The 18,680-nt window shown below is 43.1% G+C and overlaps 1 protein-coding gene across 50 annotated transcripts in view; it reads left to right on the top strand.

Annotated features, from left to right (window-relative positions):
• Positions 1-18,680, top strand: part of CACNA1C (calcium voltage-gated channel subunit alpha1 C) — a 760,002-nt gene that overhangs the window by 637,345 nt on the left and 103,977 nt on the right. For 31 of the 50 annotated variants that reach the window (XM_041735636.1, XM_041735633.1, XM_041735634.1 and 28 more), the window contains 4 exons: positions 8,751-8,883; positions 11,932-12,061; positions 13,234-13,293; positions 18,132-18,238. In XM_041735636.1, the coding sequence (XP_041591570.1) occupies positions 8,751-8,883; positions 11,932-12,061; positions 13,234-13,293; positions 18,132-18,238 (430 nt within the window). Of the gene's footprint in view, positions 1-8,750; positions 8,884-11,931; positions 12,062-13,233; positions 13,294-13,426; positions 13,487-18,131; positions 18,239-18,680 lie in introns of all 50 variants that reach the window. The other 19 variants (XM_041735639.1, XM_041735630.1, XM_041735661.1 and 16 more) reach the window with 1 other exon arrangement.

The following is an 18,680-nucleotide window of genomic DNA, read 5'->3' as shown; positions in this document are numbered from 1 at the left end:
AATGAAACTTGCAATTTCCAAAGATAAAGAGAAAATCTTTAAAGCATCAAGAGACAAGAGATCCCTAACTTATATGGGGAAGAATATTAGATTAACAACAGACCTCTCCAGAGACCTGGCAGGCCAGAAAGGGCTGGCAGGATATATTCAGGGTCCTAAATGAGAAGAACCTGCAGCCAAGAATACTTTATCCAACAAGGCTCTCATTCAGAATAGAAAGAGACATAAAGAACTTCCAAGATAGGCAGAAACTGAAAGAATATGTGACCACCAAACCAGCTCTGCAAGAGATACTAAGGGGGACTCTGTAAAAGAAAGAGGACGCCCAAAGAGCTAATCCACAAAGACAGGGACTGAATAGGTATTATGATGACACTAAATTTATATCTTTCAATAGTAACTCTGAACATGAATGGGCTAAATGATCCCATCAAAAGATGCAGGGTTTCAGACTGAATAAAAAAGCAGGACCCATCTATTTGCTGTCTACAAGAGACTCATTTTAGACCTAAGGACACCTACAGCCTGAAAATGAAAGGTTGGAGAACCATTTACCATTCCAACAGTCTTCAAAAGAAAGCAGGGGTAGCCATCCTTATATCAGATAAATTAAAGTTTATCAGACAAATTAAAGTTTAGACTTTAGAGAAAGACTGTAGTAAGAGATGAAGAGGGACACTATACCATACTTAAAGGATCTATCCAACAAGAGGACCTAACAATCATGAATATTCATGCCCCTAATGTGGGAGCTGCCAACTATATCAATCAATTAATAACCAAAGTAAAGACATACCTAGATAATAATACACTAATACTGGGAGACTTCAACACGGCACTTTCTGCAAATGACAGATCTTCTAAGCACAACATCTCCAAAGAAACAAGAGCTTTAAATGATACACTGGACCAGATGGATTTCACAGATATTTACAGAACTTTACATCCAAATGCAACTGAATACACATTCCTGTCAAGTGCACATGGAACTTTATCCAGAATAGACCACATACTTGGTCACAAATGAGGTCTCAACCGATACCAAAATATTGGGATTGTCCCCTGCATATTTTCAGACCATAATGCTTTGAAACTTGAACTCAATCAGAAGAGGAAATTTGGTAGAAACTCAAACACGTGGAGGTTAAAGACCATCCTGCTAAAAGATGAAAGGGTCAACCAGGAAATTAGAGAAGAATTAAAAAGATTCATGGAAATTAATGAGAATGAAGATACAACTGTTCAAAATCTTTGGGATACAACAACAGCAGTCCTCAGGGGGAAATACATTGCAATACAAGCATCCTCAAAAAAATTGGAAAAATCCAAATACACAAGCTAAGCTTGCACCTAAAGGGACTGGAGAAAGAACAGCAAATAAAAGTACACCCAGCAGAAGAAGAGAGATAATAAAGATTTGAGCAGACCTCAATGAAATAGAGACAGAAGAACTGTAGAACAGATAAACAAAACCAGGAGTTGGTTCCTTGAAAGAATTAACAAGACAGATAATTAAAAACAAAAGAGAAAAAAAGACTCTAATTAATAAAATCATGAATGAAAAAGGAGAGATCACAACTAATACCAAGGAAATACAAAAGATTTTAAAAATGTATTATGAGCAGCTCTATGCCAATGAATTAGGCAATCTAGAAGAAATGGATGCATTTCTGTAAAACCATAAATTACCAAAACTGGAACAGAAAGAAATAGAAAACCTGAATGGGCCAATAACCAGGGAGGAAATTGAAGCAGTCATCAAAAACCTCCCAAGACACAAAAGTCCAGGGCCAGGTGGCTTCCCTGGGGAATTCTATCAAACGTTTAAAGAAGAAACAATACCTATTCTACTAAAGCTGTTCAGAAACGTAGAAAGGGATGCAATACTTCCAAACTCATTTTATGAAGCCAGCATCACCTTAATTCCAAAACCAAAGACTCCATCAAAAAGGAGAATTACAGACCAATATCCCTGATGAACACACATGCAAAAATTCTCAACAATATACTAGCCAATAGGATCCAACAGTACATTAAGAAGATTATTCACCATGACCAAGTGGAATTTATCCCCAGGATGCAACGCTGGTTCAATACTTGTAAAGCAATCAAGGTGATAGTTCATAGCAACAAGAGAAAAAACAAGAACCATATGATCCTCTCAATAGATGCAGAGAAAGCATTTGACAAAATACAGCATCCATTCCTGATCAAAACTCTTCAGAGTGTAGGGATAGAGGGAACATTCCTCAGCATCTTAAAAGCTGTCTACGAAAAGCCCACAGCAAATATCATTCTCAATGGGGAAACACTGGGAGCCTTTCCCCTAAGATCAGGAACACGACAGGGATGTCCACTCTCACCACTCCTATTCAACATAGTACTAGAAGTCCTAGCCTTAGCAATCAGGCAACAAAAAGAAATAAAAGACATTCAAATTGGCAAAGAGGAGGTCAAACTCTCCCTCTCTGCAGATGACATGATACTGTATATAGAAAATCCAAAACACTCCACCCCAAGATTGCTAGAACTCATACAGCAATTTGGCAGTGTGGCAGGATACAAAATCAATGCCCAGAAATCAGTGGCATTTCTATACACTAACAATGAAACTGAAGAAAGGGAAATTAAGAATTCAATCCCAATTACAATTGCATAAGATACCTAGAAATAAACCTAACCAAAGAGGTAAAGGATCTATACCCTAAAAACTACAGAACGCTTCTGAAAGAAATTGAGATGGAAAAATATTCCACGCTCATGGACTGGAAGAATTAATATTGTGAAAATGTCAATGCTGCCTAGAGCAATTTACACGTTCAAATGCAATCCCTATCAAAATACCATGGACTTTCTTCAGAGAGTTGGAACAAATCATCTTAAGATTTGTGTGGAATCAGAAAAGACCCCAAATAGCCAAGGGAGTATTGAAAAAGAAAACCAGAGCTGGGGGCATCGCAATGCCAGATTTCAGGTTGTACTACAAAGCTGTGATCATCAAGACAGTGTGGTATTGGCACAAAAACAGACACATAGATCAGTGGAACAGAATAGAGAACCCAGAAATGGGGCATCAACTCTATGGTCAACTAATATTCCACAAAGCAGGAAAGACTATCCACTGGAAAAAGGACAGTCTCTTCAATAAATGGTGCTAGGAAAATTGGACAGCCACATGCAGAAAAATGAAACTAGACCATTCTCTTGCATCATACACAAAGATAAACTCAAATGGATGAAAGATCTAAATGTGAGACAAGAATCCATCAAAATCATAGAGAAGAACACAGGCAACACCCTTTTTGAACTTGGCCACGGTAACTTCTTGCAAGAGACATCTATGAAGGCAAAAGAAACAAAAGCCAAACTCAACTATTGGGACTTAAGATAAAAAGCTTCTGCGCAGCAAAAGAAACAGTCAACAAAACTAAAAGACAACCTACAGAATGGAAGAAGATATCACAAATGACATATCAGATAAAGGGCTAGTATCCAAAATCTATAAAGAATTTATTAAACTCAACACCCAAGAAACAAATAATCTAATCATAAATGGGCAAAAGACATGAACAGAAATTTCACCAAAGAAAACATAGAGATGGCCAACGAGCACATGAGAAAATGCTCCGCATCATTTGCTATCAGGAAAATACACATCAAAACCACAATGAGATACCACCTCACACCAGTGAGAATGGGGAAAATTAACAAGGTAGGAAACAACAAATGTTGGAGAGGATGCGGAGACAGGGGAACCCTCTTGCACTGTTGGTGGAAATGTGAACTGGTACAGCCCAACCTGGAAAACTGTGTGGAGGTTCCTCAAAGAGTTAAAAGTAGACCTGCCTTACAAGCTAGCAGTTGCACTGCTCCAGATTTACCCCAAAGATACAGATGCAGTGAAACACTGGGACACCTGCACCCCACTGTTCATAGCAGCAATGTCCACAATAGCCAAACTGTGGAAGGAGTTGGTGCCCATCTAAAGATGAATGGATAAAGAGGATGTGGTCTCTATATGCAATGGAATATTACTCAGCCATTAGAAATGACAAATACCCACCATTTGCTTCAACATGGCTAGAACTGGAGGGTATTATGCTGACTGAAGTAAGTCAGTTGGAGAAGGACAAACATTATACGGTCTCATTCATTTGGGGAATATAAAAAATAGTCAAAGGGAATAAAGGGGAAAGGAGAGAAAATAAGTGAAAATATCAGTGAGGGTGACAGAACATGAGAGACTCCTAACTCTGGGAAACGAACAAGGGGTAGTGGAAGGGGAGGTGGATGGGGGGATGGGTGATTGGGTGATGGGCACTGAGGGGGGCACTTGATGGGATGAGCACTGAGTGTTATGCTATATGTTGGCAAATCGAACTCCAATAAAAAATATATTAAATTTTTTCTAATTTTACAATTACATGTTATAAACATATTCTTCATTTTTGACTTCCTTTATCTGTATTCAATTTTATTTTTGTAAATATATATGTGTATATATATTATATATATATAAGTTTTTCTTTTTTATACCATTGGAATTTAGTATCTTTTAACACAGAGAACAAAATACACTCAGGATCAAGTGGATCACCCTGTTTTATCCACTCTGTGAGATTATATTCTCTCATTACCACCCATTCCACCCCCCCCATTCTTTCTCTCTCTCTTTCTCTCTCTCTCTCTCTCTCTCTCTCTCTCTCTCTCTCATTTTTCTTTTCTTTTTCTTTGTGTTTTTTCTATCATTTTCTGGTTCCTGAACTATTCAGAATTGTCTAGTCTGTATTTTGTTTGGGTCATCGTTGACATTTTTGACTCTGCACACTTGTACAGTCATTCTTCACTGGACAAAAAGACTAGAAAAAGGAATTTACAACAAAAGAAAGAACCAGAGGTAATACTCTGCCACAGACATAATGAAAAAAAAAAAAAAACTACCTATGAAGCTCCTACTGTGTGCCGGGCACTGGGGATACAAGACAGAGAAGGCTGCTGCTCTCCTGGAGCTTACATTTCAGTGGCGACACAGGCAATGAGCAAGAAAGGAGGCCAACTAAAAAAATAATATCAGGTAGCAGTAAGCAGCAAGGAGATAATAAAGCCAATGGCTATGTTAGCGAGCTCCTCAGTGGTGTGGGGCTGCTATGGCTGTGTGATCCGTGAAGGTCTCTTTAAGGAGACACATTCAGACTGAAATCTGAATGAGTCAGAGGAAAGAGCTTTCTAGGTGGAGAGCTAGCAAATGCTGAATCTCTTGGGCAGAATGGTCTGTGGAGGAATCCAAAGAGGCCTGTGTGCATGGAGCAAAGTGAATGAAGGGGAAAGGTAGGGGGTGAGATAGGGACTAGGCAGGAGCAAGTGGGGCAGTACCTGAAAGGCCACCCAAGAGGTTTGGTTCTGAGCTGAGGCAATGGAGAATCACCCAAGGTTCTCAGAGGAAGATATAATCTGGTGTCTGAATTACCTTTAGAAGACTGTGCCTCATGAAGAGGCAATATATGGTCAAAGGAAGAATTGGAGGAAGTGAGGATATTAGTAGGGTCCCGTGTGTGGTGGTGGTGGCCTCTTGGGCCAGGGCAGTGGTGCTGGAGATACAGAGAACTGGTGGAACTTGGGGTATATTTTGTAGGACTCGCTAGTGGCCCAGAAGCCTGGGAGAGAGGATGAACAATGGAAGGAGATGAGGTTTCAGAGCTGAGCCAGCAGAGAACATGTCCCGTGCAGCAGCGGGTGCATCCTCGGCCTTCTGTCTTGGGTCTCCACCCACACAGCTCGCTTTGGGACAGATGGTCTTACCAATCATGCCTTTGAACTCTGGGACCACGCTAAAGATTCTGAGTCCCTTGAGGGCAGGAACCACAGCTTTGTGTTCAGTATGCTGTAGGCACTAGGTGTTAGAAATAATATTATCTGAATCTGCCATGAACAAAATCACAGAGCTGAAAATGAGTATCAAATGGGGTGGGGGCAAGGATCAGCAAGAACCAAGAGTGGGGCATCTGGCTGCACCATGGTTTTACTTTTGAGCACTGATGCCTGCCATCTGGAAAGCAGCAGTGCCTCCAAAGTGCAGCAATATCTTCCTGACCACGCTTTTCAAAACCTCTGAGAATGGAGATGAGAAATAAAGATCCCCAAGGGATTCCACTGGCATCTGGTTGCAGGAGTCTAGGTGGGTCAGTTGCCAACCCCCGAAACAGAACTTTACCTGATTTTTCTTATTCTGTCAGCCTCCCTCCTTATATATCATACATGTGAAGGGGGACAGCTGTCAGATTTCTGGCCCTTTACAAATTTGGATTTGTCCTTTAAAAGTGGTTTCCTTAAGCATTATGCCTGGAATTCAGCTGGCTTGTGTCTGAATGGATCAACTGACTTGCTTCTCCCAGGAATGCAAATCTGGGTAGAGCTTCATAAACAGAGAGGCAGACTATTGCTGATGAAAGAGCGTGCAAAACTCTTCACCAGGAACTTAGAAAACCACAAAGCTAGTAAATATGTTTTTCTATGAACATGAATGATTAAAATAAGTACTGAAATACCTGTTACCAAATTATCATTAATAAGAAAGTGTTGGGTCATTGAGAGCAAAAGTGAAAAGAATACAAACAGTTGGGCAGGAATTTAAGATATTGTGATTTAGGCCAACTCCAGTTTTATATATTTTGCTTCACTAAGGACTCTGCCTTTCTTTTACCTACCAGGCTTTTGTTAGAAAGCTTCAACCCGTGGCCTGACAACAATTTTTCATCTCACACCTCTCTCCTGCTAAAAATATGAATTGCTTTGCTGATCAGCTCTAATTACTCCAAGGGAAAAACTGATTTATGCCTGTATTCTGCTGGTCCTCCAAAAAAGCCTGGGGTCTCTAAATGCTTCTTGCTTTGATAAAGAACCACTTTCTATATCGCATTTTTTTTTCTCTGCACCACCTACCTTCATTTTAACCAGAAGAAGAGAGAGCATGCAGAGACATAGCTGGTCCAAGAGATAAACTTCCAACAGCTGGTTTTCACCTGACCTTCTTTTTTTACAAAATCCCTTCCTTATAATATTGGTGTGAAAGTGTAATCATCACCAAAAAGTAAGGGCGAGTGCAGGGCATAGTGTCTCTCTCGACAGTGTCTCAGCACATCAAGAGATGGAACAGGTACACGTAAAATCAGGCATTCAAGCTATTTTGTCCTAAGTGCCAAGTGAATGGAGGAGGCCAACAGGGCTCTGGGATCACAGGAAGGTCATTCTTAAGAGCCCAGATAGGGGATAGAGCCAGATGAATGATGCTGACTATCATGGGAGTCCTTCTAGTTCTGTGAAGAGGGAGATGAGGGCAGTTGAAATACAGAGACAGCATGAGGAAAGGAAAGGAGAAAGCACGTGGCAACTGTATTCATTTCCTGAGGCTTTCATAACAAATTACCATGACCTATATGGCTTAAAACAGCAAACATTTATTTTCTCACAGTGTGGAGCCTACAAGTCTGAAATCAGGTGTTGGCATGACCATCTTCCCTTATCTGGCTCCAGAGAGCACCCTCTCTCGCCTCTTTCCCATCTCTGCTGGTGGCCAGCAGTCCTTGGCATTCCTTGGCTTTCAGCCTTATCACTCCCATCACTGCCTCTGTCTTCACATGTGTGTCTCTAGGTCTCCTTATAAGGACAACAGTCCTTGGATTTAGGGCCCATCCCACTCCAGTATGACTTCATCATGACTCTATATCTGCAAAGACACTGTTTCCAAAGTAAGGTCACATTCTGAAGTTCCAGCTAGGCATGAATTTGCGGGGCACATTATTCAACCCACTACCATGAGCCTTCAGAAAACAGTTTGTCAGTGGAAAATCTGTCAGGGAATAAGAGCAGACAGAGGTCAGACTGAGAAAGATGCTAAGCACTACTTTACAGGCTGTCTTTCCCATGGGTAGAGAGCATAACAACAACAGCTAACATTTATATAGCACTTGCTACATGCCAGGTGCCACTCTGAGGTGTGCGTATACTATTAGCCTATTTACAGATGGGGAAACTGAGACACAGAGAGACTACATGCCAGAAAGAAACAGAGCCGATATTTGGATCAAGGCATGGGCTGGAGAGCCCATGCTCTCATTCCCATTCCCTTTCCAAACATTTTTTAATGCATTTGATCAGAACAGGATATGCAGTAGTTTCCTACCAAGCAATGACCTCGCAAGCAAAGGAGTAACCCATTTGCCTTTGGTCCACAGTAAATGTGACCATTTTTGGGGAATGGGAGTGCTAATTTTAAACTCCTAGAGCCTTCAAGGATGGGGTTGCTTGGAGGGCTTATGAGCCATACCCATTCCCCTACCTGCAGCCTAGATGGACAAGTACACCTGGCAATGCCCTAATCTTACCTGATCACCTTTCCTAGTGCTTTACAACTAGGATGACCAACCATCAGAATCTGCATGGGACTGAGGAGCCCCCTGGGTGTGGGAATTTCAGTTTAGAAACCAGGACAGTCCTTGGCAAACTGGGATTGAACTAGTCACCTTACTTATAGCCCCCCCTTGTCATCTCCTGCCAGAAAAGTCTCTCTAACAAAGATTCTAGCACTCACAGGGAGAGAGCTCAGTGTCTTAATTAATACCCCTCATTTTTAGAGATGCAAATGATGTCTTGATTCTGGTCAGTAGGAAGATATCTGGAAGTAGGCAGCACAGTGGTAAAACCTCATGGGAATGCTGGAATTATTTAGAATGGTGCACTTTTTTTTCTTACAGGAGAAGAGGATGAGGAGGAGCCTGAGATGCCTGTGGGCCCCCGCCCACGACCACTCTCTGAGCTGCACCTTAAGGAAAAGGCAGTGCCCATGCCAGAAGCCAGTGCATTTTTCATCTTCAGCCCCAACAACAGGTGTGTATGAATGGTGGGGAAGGTGGGACTCTGCTCTCTCCATGCCACAAGCACAGCAGATGCCAGCATCTTCCAATCTCTGAGTGGAACCTGGGACTTTCCCAGATCCCAACAACTTGTGTAAACAGGCACTGATTTAGGGGAAAGTATCATGGACAAATCAGTAGACCAATGTCTGTTTTTCCCTCCATTTTTTGACAGGTGTAAACTATTTCTGTAGTCTTTTGGTGATTACCCTTGGTGATCTACTAAGTCTATTTAACTTAACAAAGTCTAAAGTTAAGCAGTATCCTAAACCTCCTCCTGCAAAATAGAAGGAGCTTTTACTATTTTAACTCCCCTCAGCCCTGATACCTCACATGTTCTTATTGCTTGGTATTTTAGTCTTGATCTTTATTTTTAACTTAACAAGTTTGATATTATCATCATCATCATTATTATTATTATTATTATTATTATTATTATTATTATATAGGCAATGTAGATTTGGAATTTATTTTTAGAGATTTATGTTCTTTATTTTTTCTTTAAGATTTTATTTATTCATTCATAGAGACACAGAGAGAGAGAGAGAGAGAAAGAGAGAGAGAGAGGCAGAGACACAGGCAGAGGGAGGAGCAGGCTCCATGCAGAGAGCCTGACGTGGGACTCCATCCAGGGTCTCCAGGATCCCACCCTGGGCTGCAGGCGGCGCTAAATCACTGCGCCACCGGGGCTGCCCTAGATTTGGATATAAATATACAACTTGCCATTTTACTTATTCACCATTTTTCTTGTACATCTCAGTCCATCATTCTGCCATCATTTTCTTTCTTTCTAAACACATTTTTTAGAAGCCCCTAGTGTTCCTTATGATAGAGTCATTTGGCCTCTGTTTATCTCTAATTGTTTTCATTTCTTGTTCTTGGAAGATAGTTTTGCTATATACACAATTTTAGGTCAATAGAATTTGTGTCTCAGTTAAACATAATATTAGACTGTACTGTTCCATTCATACTATCATTCTTTTATAGATAATCTGCCCCTTATCGTCAGCTGATCTGAACATCTTCTGTTGCCTTGGTGTTGTTTAGGTTTACTACTACGTATCTAAATATTCTTTTCTTTACATTTATCCTGCATGGGATGTTATGGATTTATCTTTTTCTCTGGTTCTTGAACAACAGTAAAAATTAGAAAAAGAATTTCTAATTCCTGAAAAGTTGCATCCATAATCTCTTTCTCTCTAATCCTTCCTTCTGGCACTCCAAGTAAATATATGTCAGACCTTCTCATTCTGTCCTCCTATCTCCTACTGTGTCTTGCAAATCTTTCACCTCTTTGTCTCTCTTTTGGTATTCAGGGTAGTTTCTTCAGATATATCTTCCAATTTCTTCATTCTCTCTACAACTTTGTCTATGTTACTGTTTAAACCAATTTTTTTAATATTTTATTTATTTATTCATGAAAGACACACGGAGAGAGGCAGAGCCATAGACAGAGGGAGAAGAAGGCTCCCTGAGGGGAGTCTGGTGTGGGACTTGATCCCGGGACCCTGGGATCATGACCTGAATCAAAGGCAGATGCTCAACCATTGAGTCTCCCAGGTGCCCTAAACCAATTTTTATATCAACTTACCCTTTTTTCTTTCAAACAGTTCCATTTGATGCTTGATTTTCCAGATCCATCTGTCTATATCTACTACTTCCTTTGTTGATTCATCATCTTCATGCTCATCATTTGTTCTGTTAAATATTCTGTCTGCATTCTCTATCTGATATGTCCAGAATACATAGTCTTTAGGTGGGGGTTCTAAAGCACGTATTTGTAGTTTCTTCTGATTTACCATCTTAGTGGCCCATCCTCTTGTATGCTTAAAGATCTTTGATTGTGACCTCAATACATCATCTTAATTGGTGAGATTCTTGTGGATCTAAATTAAGATTGGGAAGCTTTCTTCAAGATGCTTCTAAAGGATGTTGGCTCAGTCCTAGGCTTCTGTGTCCTGCCTCACATCTGGCTTGAAATTCAGTTTCCTGATAGCAGTTTTACTACTGGCATCTATCCTCAGCCAATTCTATCTTTCTTGGCTGCCTATCACACAGACCCTGGGTCAGTGGATTTGTTAGTTTGAAAGGGATAATCATTGCAAACCTCCTAACTCTAATGAAGCCAGAATTATCTCAAAGGGTTTACCCTTCCCAGGATTTGCTGCTTCCACAGCAGTAGGGTCTCTCAGAGCACTTAGTCAACGAACAATGCTGTGAACAGAAGTCTAAAAGCCTGGATTCAAGCCCTGAAACCACCCCCACCCCCACCACCCCCACCACACACACACACACACACCACTCTACAAGCTGTCTTTCTAGACCAGCCTATCCTTCTCAGGTTTCAGTGTTCTTATCTATAAAATGGAGATAATAACACCATATCCCCTTCCTAAGCTGCCAGTATGAGATAGTATATAAGACACACTTGGCATTCAAAGATCTAACATTTGTGGCACTGTCAGTGAGTGCTCAGAAGTCCATACATGTAGTTCTTTGTAATTATGCTGAAGTGTAGAATTGAATGGCATGCCTTGAAGCTACTACACAGGAACAAATTGCCTAGCCAGAATGTAGGTTTAGCTGGCTTCTCACCATCCACATCTCTGGGTGGCTCTGTCATTCCCTATACATAAAAATATGAAAATCTTATAAAATGATTTTTTAATGATGTGACAAAGAAGTCCCCCCAAAAAAGCCAGTTGTTAATGTTACAGAAGTATATGAAAACTTGGGGATTCACCAAAGTCTCAGATGTAACCCACCAAAATGTCAAAAACTTACTGCCTATGAAAGTGCTTTAGAACTGAAAAGTTCTGTGCAGATGTGCCTCACAGTGAGGGGCATGGAGGGGGGTGAGATGTGGTTGTTATTACCCAGCAGCAGTAAGACATCGGGTAAAAAGCCCATCCCCAAACTAACAAGCACCTTTCACAAGCTGAGAGGAGTGATGAGTTCCAGAGACCTGGAAGCTTTCCTTGCCTTCCTGACATGCTTCTGTCCTCTCTTCCACCCCACGCAGATTTCGCCTCCAGTGCCACCGCATTGTCAATGACACGATCTTCACCAACCTGATCCTCTTCTTCATTCTGCTCAGCAGCATTTCCCTAGCAGCTGAAGATCCCGTCCAGCACACCTCCTTCAGGAACCATGTACGCATTCCGTTTTTTTCCCCTGCACCTCTTCCTCCCGGGAATGGGACTGGGCCCACAGCTCTGCTACTGACCTCAATCAGGATCCCAATTCCAAATATTATAATCAGATGCACAATAAACATTCTTGAAGACACTAAGGCTTTGGTAGAAACCATCAAAAACAAATAAGAAAATATGTACCAAATGCCTCAGGCTGGCCTGATTGGCAAAGTTTAGGACTCTCATTGTCCTGCGCATGTTTCCATGAAAGCTCTGATTCCTTGTATGCTTAGTAAGAAAAAGTAGCCACTGACTTCCAGCATTGCTCCCAATAAACCCTGAGGGACACAGGGGAGCCTTGGCAAACAGGTGCCAATGGTGAGGCTGACCTTATATAAAGGAGAGCTTCAATGACCTTGTGTAGAGGAGAAAACTAAATTTGGAGACCCACCCAAGGCTCTGGTGAACCACATTAAAGGCTAGAGTAAGAATTGTTATATCTCGAAGCCTTAAAACTTTGTAAAAATCCCAACCAGGTGGGCATGAAGAGGAGTCCACCAACCTGAAGCCTTACCCATGCCAAACAACTTGGTGGTCCTGCAGCCTGCTTGATCCAGAGTTTTATTAGAAAGATGTTGGCCCTAGCTCTGATCCATCGTCTGGTGGATGAGACCATGTAGTCTGCCCCAAGCCTAGGCAGTCCTCACCTGGAAGATGCTCCCTCCCATACCCCAAAGAACACACCAGGATTTCCACCAACATGAGAAGCTAGTTGAGTCACACCAACGTGAGTTAAGCATTTGGCATTTTCCTGCAATAAAAAGCAAACCCTACTCTCTGTCTTTTTGACACACATCCCAGTGGTCTGATTGGAGTTTGTAAGTAAATTGGATTAATGAGAAAAGCATCCAACCAAATGCTGTCCAGACCCAGGACCAGTTGAGTCCTGCCCTGGAGGCTCCCCCTCACAGTCTGGGGACTTCATCTGGAGCCACTAAGCTGCCTGAGGCCAGCCCTGCTTCAGGATCCAATGTTGTGTATATATACTACTCATCTCCTAACTCACTTCCATATGTCTCCATGTGGGAAAGCTGATGTGATGTGTAGTGTGGTCTGGAGCTGAACTCTCCTTCCAGCCTGCTTCCCTCCCTTCCCACCCCATCCCCACCCTGTTTCTTTTTGTTTTGCAGATTCTGTTTTATTTTGACATTGTTTTCACTACCATTTTCACCATTGAAATTGCTCTGAAGGTAAAGCCCCAACCCCTCTCTCCTCTTCCCATCCTCTAGGAGCCGGCACTAGCTCTCTGTCGCTAACACACATGCTTCTGTTGGTGTCAAGTTCACTCTCAGAGCCACTAATCCAATTGTGCTTATTTTTCAGATCCTAGGCAATGCAGACTATGTCTTCACTAGTATCTTTACATTAGAAATTATCCTTAAGGTAATGCAATCTGAGCAATGCACTCTCTGTCTCTTTCTCCCATGTATCTCTGCTGTATCTGCCTATCTCTCTTCTCTCTTTCACTCTCTCTTTTTTACTTTCAGTCCTGAGATTGGAAGAATTAGTGCCCCTCACTTTGTGCTATGTGCTTTGCTCAGGCTCAGAAGCAAAAGAAACCCACCCCTATTGCTGTGCTTCCTCGCAGTCTGGAAGAGGCATATGACTCACAGTGTCAACACTGATGCTGTCCTATCGCCAGGTTTGGCAATGTGCCAGTCTCCAACCCCCACTAGGCCACACACACCCACATATACCCCATCTCCGGTAATTGATGACTGACCCCTGCTTAGAACTTTCCCTCGTCCTGCCCAGAAGAGATGCTGCTCAAACTCCAAGAGTGGCGAAGCTCATGGGGCATGGACAATCACTTTGTCTATCTCCTTTAGTCAACAAATTGTCAATCCCTTCCTCAGTATTAGTGGCAAGCACCAGAGCTTGGCCGGAGTTGGGCCTGTGTGATAGTAAGCATAGGCCTAATGCAAGATTTGGGACCAGTCTTCCAATGAGGGCTTTTAACAGACAACTGTAGATTACTTCTGAATCCTCAGTTTCCTACTGAAAAGCTTTGCTACGATGCCCTTTGCCCTAAGCATGGAGGAAGGAAAATTGTACTAGAGAGCTGAGCACAGGGGAGAACCAAGAGCTGAAAGAAACTGGAGCACCCAGTTCCCAAGCCCCAGTCCTGAGAGCTCACCAGCCCAGCCCTGCCTGCAGCTGGCCGCCCCAGGGTCTGATGGCTATGATTGCAGAACTGCTACAGACATATCCTTTCAGTGGAGCCCACCTCTAAAAGCATGGGAATGAGAGAGATTGTTTTCTAAGTTTTACTTTATTACTTATATGAATTTATCATTACTATAATATTTATATTTATTTTATTATTTCTAAGTTTTTCTGGCATACTTCTGAGCCTCTAAAATAATGCATAGTCAAGCCACTCCATCTGAGACTCAGGGTGTGAGTTCTGAGACCCGGGAAAAGTGCATTTCAGCATTTGCTGCCTCCTCAGAACCACAGAATGTATTTTACCATTAGTGTGAACAGAAGGGCTGTAGGCTCTAAAGCATATGCTTCAGTTTGGTGTCTTCTTCCTGGATGATGACCTAAGACTCCTCCTCCCAAGGAGTCCAGGCTCCCTTTTTCCCCTTTCTGGGGCTGCTGCAAGCCACTGTCCACACTTGACCATGTGCCACAGCCAGCCTATAGACACACCCTTCTGCGCTAATGCAATTCCCAAGTCATGACCCAACTCTTTAATGCACATGACATCCTGTCACATCCAGATAGAAGTTGAGTGGTGCAGTTTGGGGTGCCTCCACTGTGTCTTTATCTCCAAAAGGCTGAGCTGTCCAGACCCCCACCTTCTATCCCTGTTTCCAGTGACCAAGGGTGTTCCTTGGGTTTTCTCTTCTACTCAACGACAGTGGATCTGACCAGGCCCTGATTCCTGGGGTTGAGGGGAGAGCCAAGAGCTGCCTGGCTGCATTAAGATATACTCTGTAAAACCCTCTTTCCACGATGGGCACTGAGGGGGGCACTTGACGGGATGAGCACTGGGCGTTATTCTGTATGTTGGCAAATTGAACACCAATAAAAAATAAATTTATTATTTAAAAAAAAAAAACCCTCTTTCCATGGTGAGCTGAGTTCTCCTGGTCTTCAGACTCAGGGAGACACACAAATACCCAAAACTCCTTCCCAGGACAAGAAAAGCTCTGAGTACCAGTTCTCAGGATTACTCCACAGAGCTCCCCTCGTGGATTTCAATGGTGCTATTTTTCCTTCAAGGTTGCCATGCAAGCAGAAGTGAAAGGTCTCTTTGCAAGCATTGTCATAAGATCCTTCCTTCTTTTCACCCTCTCCCTCTTCTACTCCCTTTGTGACTCCGCGTGCTTTTAAATATAAACCCCAGTCCCCACACCACTTCCTTGCACCTCCTTCCACTGGGCCCCTCTGCCTTGCCCGATGGCTCAGCTTCCAACCGTCCAAGGGGTATTTAGTCTCAAGAACAGTAGAAAGACCTGGGGACATTTGGCCATGACGGTTGGCCTGCATACTGCAAAGGACTATCACATAGAGAAGGAACCAGGCCCAGTGAGTACAAATTACAAGATGCATCTAGTAACTAGAAAAGCTACCTGGGCATGTGGTGGTCGCCTGTGGCTGGACAGAGGGGTTTTCCTACCCTTCCAGCTCAGACAGTCAACAATCTTATGCCCACCTTTTTTCTTCCTTCTGCCTGAAAATACCCCAGCAATAGACTTTTCCTATGCAATGGCTTAGAACATTTAGGGAGCAGGAACTAAGTGGATGGCCATCAGCCAAACAGGGTAAAGGAAGGACACTTTGCATTGGATACCTGAACCTGGCCTCTTTTGTTGTCTTAAATGCCTAGGATAATTTTCAAATAAATTCTCCATTTTTTCAGCATCCACTTGCTCTTTCTCTCCTGACCACTCTTCCTCTGGCCCTACCTAGGCATGTGTCACCCCCACCCACTACATACACACACACACACACACACACACACTTTCTGGAGTACTGGTCTCATTCTAGGTCTCCTAGAACCCCAAAGTCAAAGGACAGGCATCGGCACTGTGAGTCCCACAAGTGTACCTATTCAGGGAGTGCTCTTCCTGACTGTGGAGGGCTCTGTGGTGCTCAGTAGTGTCCTCACAATTTCCAAGCTAGGAGTGAGGCAAGGTCAGACTCAGCACCTTCTCTAAGACTGAAAGTGAGATGGCTGGGGAAGGTGCTTGGCCTTCTGCAGGCACAGGGACTCTCTAGTTAAATGAACCATAGGAATCCCAAGTCCAGTCTCTAGAGTCCCAGATCTTCACCGGGAGACAGGACAGCAAGCCCCTCCAGATGGCAGGCCTTCAGGAGAAATCTCCAACTATATTCCCCTCCAGCCTTTTATATAATATACCTACTTCTAGAAACTGTTGCAGGACACAGGTGCCTGAGTCCTCTGTGACCCCCTGCAGCAAGAGATAAATGGAAAGAATTAGGTTGCAAGAGCTATTTTTGCCAGTTTCCTTTATGTTTGCTTTTGAATTGCTCTGCGGACACACTGCCCTAGGCATGCTCTGATTCAAAGAGATAAACTGGACCCCAGATGACCAGGGAGCCACTCTGAGTCTCTCAGCCACCAGCTCCAAATTGTTCCCTTTGGCTGATGCTTCACGGCCCATGGCCTTTTACAACCCTTAACCTGGAAATCTGCTGGCTCCTAATTCAAGTTAACAGAATTGGAAAGGCTATTCGTTGAGCGTCTACAGTGGCTATATATTGAGCTCAGAGAGAAGTAATAAAGGCCAAGCCCTGTAACAGCGATCACCATCCCAGGTGCTCCTATTTTAGTCTTCAAAGGGGCTACATGTTGTTTTTCTGTGTGTGCCTAACAAAGGCAGGGAATAGTATGCCTGGACATCTATTGCTGTCCATGAGGACACTGGACATCCTTATATAGGAAGAATCCAGAATTCAAGTCTGGACTATCTGGCTCCAAGTTCAGTTCTTTATGGTGACAAGTAATACTTAGAGTAAGCTTAGTATTTCCAAGGTAGTGTGTTTTACCTGTAATAACTCATTTGATGCCTACAACACTATAGGGTAGATACTATCATTACCCTCATTTCTCAGATGAGGAAACTGAGACACAGAGAAGTTAAGCAACTTGCTCCAGGACATACAAATAAAATATGGTAGATTTGGGATTCAAACTAGGCAGCCTGGCTCCAGAGCCTATGCTTTTATTTTTTTTTTTATTTTTTTTTTTTGAGCCTATGCTTTTAAATATGGAACCACATTGCCCCTCTGAACACACAGCTCTGGCCTCAAAGAACATCATCAGTTTAGAAGCAAGATAATAGAACTGAGTTTAGAATATGTGGTATAGATCATAAACACTAATTAAGGCTAGGAAGTGAAGGGATGCTATTTGCCAAAATTATTGGTAGAACTTCTCACTGAGCTCTGGGGTGACCAGCTGTCCCAGTTTGTTTGAGACTGGGGAATTGCCTAAGTGGGACACAGGACTTTTGGTACTAAACCAGGAAAATCCTGGGGAAACCAAGACAGTTGGTCACCCCATTGGGCATACCCCCATTTTTCCCCAGATGCCTAGTATCTGAAGCTGGCCCTGAGAGTTGACAGAATTTAAAGAGGAGATTGGGAAGTTTGTATCCAAGGGCAACCTGGTCTGGGCAGTGCCAGCAAAGGGCCCCTCAGGGCCAGAGTCATGGACATGTGATGAGGAACAGTGGAAAATGAGAGAGGGATGGCAGTGCACAATTTGAAAGGGCTTCAAGTATAGGATGGAAGAGTCTGGTGTGGCCTAACAGGTAGAAGGAGCCACTTAACCATCTCGAGCTTGGAACTGTGTGGTGGTTGTATAAATGGTTACAGGATGCTGTCCTTGATCTTGCCTCTCCTTCTGCAGTCCTGCCTGCCCCTAGTCCTCTCACTGCTCTTCAGCTTGCCCTGCCCAAGGGATACTGTGGGAGGAGAGGGAGGCATGAGGGGATCTCTGGAGCTTGGGCAGGGAACACTCATGTTTGTGTTTCTCTGTACCTCCCTGCAGATGACTGCTTATGGGGCTTTCCTACATAAGGGCTCTTTTTGCCGGAACTACTTCAACATCTTGGACCTGTTGGTGGTCAGCGTGTCCCTCATTTCCTTTGGCATCCAGTGAGTAGGGCTCCCTCAGGCCCAGATGGGGACACACAATTGGAAATGGGTGTCAGAGGGGATGACCAAAACTCTGGAGGGCATTCCTGCATGGCCACCAGTGTGACTGTGACAGGAACGGGGTGGAGCCCCTGACTTGTACAGCCTGATGGCTTTTTGTACACATCCTTAATGGTGTGACACTTGAGAGTATGTTTAAATATCTGGATCTTGCCATGACAGGTAGGGCCAGGCCCAGTTATAATGAGAGGAATGTCTCCAGGGCTTTCCCATTTCCTCCACGACATGCTCAGTGCCCTTGGCTATCCTCAGCTCCAAGGGCCTGCCATTGCCATGACCAGCTCTGATCTTCCTCCTTCCCTCTCTCTCTTCAGTCAGAGAACCTGATGAGAAGAAGATGGGTGGGGGAAGAAAGAGAAAGGAAATTAGATTCTGAATCTTG

This window comes from Vulpes lagopus, chromosome 21 (genome assembly GCF_018345385.1).
Source record: "Vulpes lagopus strain Blue_001 chromosome 21, ASM1834538v1, whole genome shotgun sequence".
Taxonomy (NCBI): Eukaryota; Metazoa; Chordata; class Mammalia; order Carnivora; family Canidae; genus Vulpes; species Vulpes lagopus.
The sequence above is the reverse complement of the archived record's forward strand: the minus strand, read 5'-3'. Positions and strand labels throughout refer to the sequence as shown.